This window comes from Montipora capricornis, chromosome 1 (assembly GCF_036669925.1).
Source record: "Montipora capricornis isolate CH-2021 chromosome 1, ASM3666992v2, whole genome shotgun sequence".
In the NCBI taxonomy this organism is placed as follows: domain Eukaryota; kingdom Metazoa; phylum Cnidaria; class Anthozoa; order Scleractinia; family Acroporidae; genus Montipora; species Montipora capricornis.
The window spans coordinates 27,172,760-27,181,466 of record NC_090883.1 but is presented as its reverse complement, the minus strand read 5'-3'; the positions used below and the strand labels follow the sequence as shown (position 1 = coordinate 27,181,466).

Here is an 8,707-nt window from a genome sequence, read left to right as displayed (position 1 = left end):
CCTTCACACAGAGTTCAAAACGCAACCTCTCCGTGAGCTTTTCATTGCCATGATTGTGATAAATAGCACCCGTAACGGGTATTGTTGTGTCTCACGCAATGATTCAGACTTGGTTATAACACAACGATCTTTACTTTAATCAATATGGCGGTTCAAAAACAGGATCAGATACATGGTATGCATGTGCACATGTAATATTAACAAGGCCACTGGTTAACACATGCGGCATGGCATTCCTCCTTTCCCCCCCCCCCCTCCCCCCCCAAATACACAATTTGTATTTAATAACAAGGAGACAAAACTAAACAAAAAAAAAGAGTCGTAAGTCTAGTCTCTCTGAGGGCATTTGCAGTCTAAGGGAATCATGTCTGCATGGTGTTCTGGGCTGCTAGTTATATCCTTACGCTGGTTACTTGAGGGGTTGCTAGGCGTGGTGCTGATATCTTGGTCCAGGGTCACTGCTTCCTTGGAGCCACTACAAGTAGGGATCAGTGGTACCCTATTATGAGTCGATTGTGGAGTGGCTGGAAACACTGCTGGGTTTGCATGGCTGAGTTGCCAGGTCGTCCGTGTTAGGGTTCACTGTAATGGCAGACTCTCTCTGTTGATCGATATGTTGCCGCCAAACTGTACTGGGTGCGACTCTGACTTCATAGGACAAGGGTCCAGAGCAGGCTGTGATGACTCCAGGCACCACAAAGACAAAACTAAACAAAAAAAAGAGTCGTAAGTCTAGTCTCTCTGAGGGCATTTGCAGTCTAAGGGAATCATGTCTGCATGGTGTTCTGGGCTGCTAGTTATATCCTTACACTGGTTACTTGAGGGGTTGCTAGGCGTGGTGCTGATATCTTGGTCCAGGCTCACTGCTTCTTTGGAGCCACTACAAGTAGGGATCAGTGGTACCCTATTATGAGTCGATTGTGGAGTGGCTGGAAACACTGCTGAGTTTGCATGGCTGAGTTGCCGGGTCGTCCGTGTTAGGGTTCACTGTAATGGCAGACTCTCTCTGTTGATCGATATGTTGCTGCCAAACTGTACTGGGTGCGACTCTGACTTCACAGGACAAGGGTCCAGAGCGGGCTGTGATGACTCCAGGCACCCACTTGTTTACTCCACGGTAGTCTCAGGCAACAACAGTTTCACCTACATCCAGCTGGCGGGTAGAGCTGTGACTTGCTCTCAACTCTTGGTCCTACTGTTTCTCTTCCATTCACTTTGTTATGTTGGGCTTCAGGACATCTAGTCTTGTTCGGATGTTTCTTCCCATCAGGAGTGTGGCTGGAGTCTCCCCCGTCATTGTGTTTGGTGTTGTTCTATAGGCCAGTAGGAAGTTAGCCAACTTCTGAGAAAGAGACTTTCTTTCAAGCATTGTCGCGCAAAGAGCTTCTTTGAACGTTTGTACAAAATGTTTAGCCAGTCCATTTGTACAGTACCGTGCAAATGTAAGTTGACAGTCCCTCGAAGCTCGATCCGCGAAACTCGATTCTCGATCCTCGATTCTCGAAAACTTCGAGGATCGAGGCTCGAGTCGAGTTTCGAGACGTTCGAGAGCTTTCGAGAATTTTTCGAGACAATTTTCGAGACTCTCGAGTGGAGAAAACAAAGGAGTTTTCGCGTGATTAATTTTTCACGCGTCTCTTCCTGTCTATTTTTTACGGCTTTTATTTTATCTTACTGTTGGTTTCCATCATTTTTCGCGTTCGTCAGAAACTCTGGCAAGGCATGTAAGTGTCTTCATTGAATTATTTTGCCAACTTTTGAAAATAAAAAGTGTTTACCCATCGTTGTAAGTTCCGCGATATCATCGATCGGTCGCTTTGTGCCCGCGTTGTTGATTTCAACTTGAATATTAATTCACGTGTTTGTTTATGCTGCCGAGCGAATGTGATTCATTTCCTCGTGCGATGAATGCACGCAAGGATTCGTTTCATGTTTCATAAAATGTATCGGGTTGAATAAACACTTTAATTGTATTGGTGCTGTTCTCGTAATTTTGTTGAGTGATCTTTATTCTATGAGTCCTAATCCCGTTGTCTTACGCATTGGCAAAGCAACCGGAGTAGAACTTTACTCTGCTTTACTCCACCGCTGAATGATTCCCATGTGTGATTTGTGTTTTGGTTTGCATGATACTCTGTTGCAGTGTTAAGATATGAGCCTATATACATATAGGGTACAGAGCGATGCTTTGTTTGCAGGGTTTAATAGAGCATTGAAATAAATCCCTGTCACTCTACGAGTTTGGTGTGATTTTCAGTACGAGCCCAATTTGTTGTTTACGCATCGCAAAGCGGCAGGGTAAAGGCCGGTTTAGGTCTTGCCGCTAAATCGAACCATGTGAATTGTGTAAAACGTGGAATTTTTCCTCAAGAGGTCTTCCCATTGTTCTTTTAGTATGTGCTATTTTGAACGCTTTAAGTTTTTTAAGCATTTAATTATGCGCATTCTCATTCGCGTACCCTTTGATTGACATGGCGGTTTCTCACAACTGTTGGCCCGACTTCAGAAATTGTGAAACAACAATTACACAGTCATGTGGTTTTTAAGTCAAGTATTTATTGCTTCACGTTCGAAGCACACTCGATGCTTGCATTTTCACGTTCGCTTAAGTTGGGGCTGTTGTCAGGTTTGCGCGAATTAAATGTATCTTGTCTGGAGCGGTACTTTTACAAATGAAAATTTTGCAATTATTCTACTCTATAGATAACAAAAAAATTTCGCAACAAAGGCACTCAATGTATAATACAGAATGAATAATTCGCTGTTATTCAAATGTCATTAACAGCGAAGTAGTCAATCACAATAATATTCTAGCGAAGATATTTCGCAGTTAAGGAAATTTCCTTAACGGCGAAGTAGCCAATCGCATCAATAGAATAGAGGGGATATTTCGCAGTTATCGAAATTTCGTTAACGGCGAAGTAGCCAATCACAATAACAGAATTGAGAGAACATTTCGCAGTTATTTAAATTTCATTAACCGGGAAACAGCCAATAACGATAATAGAATAAAGGGAATATTTCGCAGTTGTTGCAATTTTATTAACTACGAAGTAGACAATCAACATATAAGAGTAGAGAGAATAATTCGCAGCTGTTTAAATGTCATTAACGGCGAAGTAGTCAAAGACAATAATAGGTTAGCGAAGATATTTCGCAGTTAATGAAATTCCATTAACGGCGAAGTAGTCAACCACAATGATATTATAGCGAAGATATTTCGCAGTTAATGAAACTTCCTTAACGGCGAAGTAGCCAATCGCATGTATAGAATAGAGGGGATATTTCGCAGTTATCGAAATTTCGTTAACGGCGAAGTAGCCAATTACAATAACAGAATTGAGAGAATATTTCGCAGTTATTTAAATTTCATTTACCGGGAAGCAGCCAATAACGACAATAGAATAAAGGGAATATTTCGCAGTTATTGCAATTTTATTAACTGCGAAGTAGACCGTCAACATATAAGAGTAGAGAGAATAATTCGCAGTTATTCAAAATTCATGTCATTAACGGCGAAGTAGTCAACGACAATAATAGGCTAGCGAAGATATTTCGCAGTTAATGAAATTCCATTAACGGCGAAGTAGTCAATCACAATAATATTCTAGCGAAGATATTTCGCAGTTAATGAAATTTCCTTAACGGCGAAGTAGCCAATCGCATCAATAGAATAGAGGGGATATTTCGCAGTTATCGAAATTTCGTTCACCGAGAAGTAGGCAATCACAATAACAGAATAGAGAGAATATTTCGCAGTTATTTAAACTTCATTTACCGGGAAGCAGCCAATAACGATAATGAATAAGGGGAATATTTCGCAGTTATTGCAATTTTATTAACTGCGAAGTAGACAATCAACATATTAGAGTAGAGAGAATAATTCGCAGTTATTCAAATGTCATTAACGGCGAAGTAATCAACGACAATAATAGGTTAGCAAAGATATTTCGCAGTTAATGAAATTCCATTAACGGCGAAGTAGCCAATCGAAATAATAGAATAGAGAGAATATTTCGCAGTTATTTAAATTTCATTAACCGCGAAGTAGCCAATAACCAAAATAGAATGAAGGAAATACTTCGCAGTTATTGAAATTTCATTAACGGCGAAGTAGCCAATAACAATAATGAAATAAAGGGAATATTTCGCAGTTATTGCAATTTTATTAACGGCGAAGAAGACAATCAAAACAATAGAGCAGAGAGAACAATTCGCAGTTATTCAAATGTCATTAACGGCAAAGTAGTCAATCACACTAATATGTTAGCGAAGATATTTCGCAGTTAATGAAATTTCATTAACGGCGAAGTAGCCAATCGTAACAATTGAATAGAGAGTATATTTCGCAGTTATTTAAATTTCATTAACCGGGAAGTAGCCAATAACCATGATAGAATGAAGGAAATACCTCGCAGTTAGTGAAATTTCATTGACGGCGAAGTAGCCAATAACAATCATAGAATAAAGGGAATATTTCGCAGTTATTGCAATCTTATTAACGGCGAAGAAGACCATCAACATAATAAAATAAAAAGAACAATTCGCAGTTATTCAAATGTCATTAACGGCGAAGTAGTCAATGGCAATAATAGATCAGCGAAGATATCTCGCAGTTAATGAAATTTCATTAACGGCGAATTCGCCAATCGAAATAATAGAATAGAGAGAATATTTCGCCGCTATTTAAATTTCATTAAACGCGAAGTAGCCAATAACCATAATAGAATGAAGGAAATACCTCGCAGTTATTTAAATTTCATTAACGACGAAGTAGCCAATAGCGATGATAGAATAAAGGGAATATTTCGCAGTTACTGCAATTTTATTAACGGCGAAGAAGAAATTCAAAATAATAGGGTAGAGAGAACAATTCACAGTTATTCAAATGTCATTAACGGCGAAGTAGTCAATCACAATGATGGAATAGAGGGAATATCTCGCAGTCAGTGCAGGCGTTTCATTAACGGCGAAGTATCACAATACCCCATATCGAGTATCATTTGCATTTATAGAAGTTTTATCTACAGTTTTTTAACAATAATCGCCTATACACTGGCTAGCAATCTAAATCGACTACAAAAACATATAAAACAACTGATAACGACTTTTTTAGACAACCCGAACCATAAAACGTAATCATAAAAAGATACTGGGCTATGATGTATAATCGTATATGCTTTTATGGCACTTAATTGCAAGGCGTACTCTTCTTTTTTCTTTCGTCAGAGATGATAAAATGAATCTTACAAACGAAAAACAACATTCGTTTCTGGGAACTCCTCTCCTCTGTTTCATAACATGTATTAGCTCCAATATCCAGGTTAACTGGATGTCAGTCCTCTCAAAATTAAAGCTACAGCTGTGGCAGTTTCTATAACTGATTCATTGGTTTCAATTGAATTTTCTTTTGCACGAATGTCTACTTGATTATTCTCACGTCTTTGCTGTTTAGACTTTTTATCCAATTTACATCATCCGGAAATTGAACAAGATACCCGTTCACTTTATCGTAATCCATAATCGTACCCTTTATCCACCCAAGATACTTAACAACTCCGTCAACATTTTCTTCGTACTCTACTTCAACCCGTGTCCCAATCTTCGTTTCTCCTGCGTGTAATTTCCGTTTTGATGGTCGTTTGTCTAACCTCGCTCGCTTATCGGGAGGTGTTTGTTCCACGTGGGCTTCGCTTTCATTTAGCGAACTGTTTGCTCCTCTCAAACTTAATCGAGATCGCTCTCTCTTTTTTCTTTTCTTTTCTTTTCTTTTGCTACTTGGTTGTTATTCTCGTAACTGACATTAATGTTTTTCTCACTTGCGACAATTTTGACGGCATGCAATCTGTCTTCCATGTAAATATTCTTCATGAGCATCGCAATGTTACTACATCCTTCACCAGTTGACTGACGATTTAGGGACTCAACGGCATTGTTAGTATTGGGTGTTGCGTCCCACTCTTCGTTATCTCGTAAAGTGTAGGCCTTACAAAACATTTCATTTACTATGAAATCTGTGGTTTTAATATATGCTTAAGGGGGAAATCTTTCGCCATTAATGACATTTCGATAACTGCGAAATTTGTGCCTCCAGTAGCAGTTATGGAAAATCTTTCGCAGTTAATGAGATTTCAATTACTGCGAAATTAATTTTCCTTCAGTATATTAATATAACTGCAAAATTCTCATTCATATATAGTTGTGGAAAATCTTTCGCAGTTAATGAGTTTTCAATTACTACGAAATTTTCCTTCGGTATATAATAAAAGTATACTGATAAAGTTTTGTGCGAACTTTTATTAATTATCTGTAGATAAATATAACTGCAAAATTTTCATTTATATATATACCCTGTCTGGAGTTATTAGCTGGCATACAGTGGAAGCGATCGTGAAAAATGCGTGTATTTCGATACTAAATGTCTGCAAATCTTAAAGGAAGTGGAGATAAATAAAAAATTAATTAAAATTTTAGTATCGTGTAAATATTTTTATGTTCAAGTTTGTTTGCATTTTGTATGTTCGGTTGAAGATTTTTGCCGCCGCTTTCTGTTTACCGCAGATCGTTCGCAATGTGCATGGTGGCTTGACTCATTATCAATGTGTTTCCAAGATATTTCGGCGTCCGGATTAGTGCCCTTATCAATAGTGTCCTGGTAATTCGGCAGTTATAAACACTGAAGTCGAGAAAACATGGGCGGTGATAAAAAATCGCGCATACAGTGGAAGCGATCGTGAAAAAGACATGTAATTTGATACTGAATGTCTGCAAATATTAAAGGCGGCCGCGTGTCAAAAGCTTTTGTCTAACGCTATTGTTTCGCTTTCGAGAAGTCTCACCTCACCTCGAGATTTCTGATCGAGATCCTCGAAAAAAATTTCGAGGGTCTCGAAACTCGATCCTCGATCCTCGAATCTCGAAACTCGCTCGAAACTCGAGCCTCGATTCTCGAAAACATCGAGGATAGCGGATAGAGTTTCGAGTCGAGACTGTCAACTTACATTTGCACGGTACTGTAGCTGGGTGGTATGGGGCTGACCTTATGCGCTTGATACCACTGCTTCTCATGAATGCTAAGAATTCAGTGGCGATGAATTGTGGTCCATTGTCACTGACAAGCTGTTCGGGTAAACCATGTGCGGTGAAAAGCTTTCTCAGTTCCCCAATGATTCTGGTGGTGTTTGTCGAGACCATCGGAATAACCTCAGGCCATTTAGAGTGCGCATCTACGACAATTAAAAACATTGTTCCTAAGAACGGTCCCGCAAAATCAACATGGTGCGCTGCCAAGGGTGTGCTGGCCACTCCCATGAGGGGAAGCGGTGCAATTTTGGGATTGTTCTGGGTGAGTTGGCAGCCTGTACACCCTTTTGACACTTGCTCGATTGCTTTGTCTATTCCTGGCCACCATACATAGCTTCGGGCCAAGGTCTTCATTTTGGCCACTCCAAGGTGGCCATCATGGAGTTCATCCAATTCTTGTTTTGGTGTTTTGGTGGGATTAGTACCCGTGAACCCCACATCAGGCAACCATCTTGTATGGTGAGCTCTTCCTTCTTCCTGTAGAATGGATCAAGCTCCTTCTCGTAGACTGCTGGCCAGCCTTGCTTGGTGTGTTCCATCACATGTGACAAAATCGGATCTCTCTGGGTGGCTTGGCGAATCATATCTGCACTTACTGGCAACACTTGCATCTGTGACACTTGAAAAATCTCCACTGGGTCAACTGTCTCCTTGTCGCGTGCTTCTTCTAAAGGTAGGCGTGATAATCCATCTGCGTTTCCATGCTGGATAGTGTTCTTGTACTCAATACTGTAATCGAAACCGGCGAGAAGTAAAGCATAAGGTTGTAAGCGAGCGACTGTTATTGCTGGTGCCCCTTTTCTCGGGTTAAAGATTGAGGTCAGAGGTTCATGATCTGTCACGAGTGTGAAATAATGGCCAAAGAGCTAAAGGTGAAGTTTCTTTACCTCCCACACCAACGCTAGAGCCTCCTTGTTGATCTGGGAGTAATTCCCTTCTGCTTTTCTCAGGGTGCATGATGTGAACGCTATGGGTCTTTCTGAGCCATCATCCATGATGTGTGACAAAACTGCCCCAATCCTGACAGGTGAAGCATCACATGCTAATCTCAGGGCTCGTCCTGGGTCATAGTGGGTATTAGCACCATGTCTGATGTGTTGAGTTTCTTCACTTTGACGAAGGCCTCCTCACATTCTGTGGTCCACTTCCATTGATTGCCTTGTTCCAAAAGTTGGTTCAGTGGGTGTAGGACCGTGGCCAGGTTTGGCAGGAACTTGTGGTAGTAATTCACCAGTCGTAAGAATGAACGTATCTGTCGAACGTTCACTGGTCTTGGGGCGTGAACGACTGCGTCAACTTTCTCTTGTGTTTTTTGTAGCCCATCTTGATCCATGACATGTCCACAGTAAGTGAACTTTTCCTGGAAGAATTCGCACTTCTCATGGTTTACTCGTAAGCCATGTTCCTTCAGCCTCTTCAGTGCTTCCTCCAGGTGGTCAAGGTGTTCTTGGTCATCCTTGCCTGTGGTAATCATGTCATGCAAGATGCAACTTGTTCCTTTCACTCCTTCTAAGACTTGATCGATTGCCCTCTGCTAAATAATTATTGCTGGTGCAATTTGGTACAACCCTTGATGGGTGTTAATTGTCAAATATTCTTGTGATTCTTCCTCCACGTCCATCTC

The 8,707-nt window shown here is 40.5% G+C and overlaps 1 protein-coding gene across 1 annotated transcript; it reads right to left on the bottom strand.

Moving 5' to 3' along the window:
• Positions 1–7,433: 7,433 nt before the first annotated feature.
• LOC138013789 (uncharacterized) lies at positions 7,434–8,078 on the bottom strand. The gene is made up of 2 exons (XM_068860857.1): positions 7,984–8,078; positions 7,434–7,812 (listed from the first exon to the last, which is right to left on the bottom strand). The coding sequence occupies exons 1-2, from the start codon at positions 8,076–8,078 to the stop codon at positions 7,434–7,436; spliced, it is 474 nt and encodes a 157-aa protein (XP_068716958.1).
• Positions 8,079–8,707: the final 629 nt, after the last annotated feature.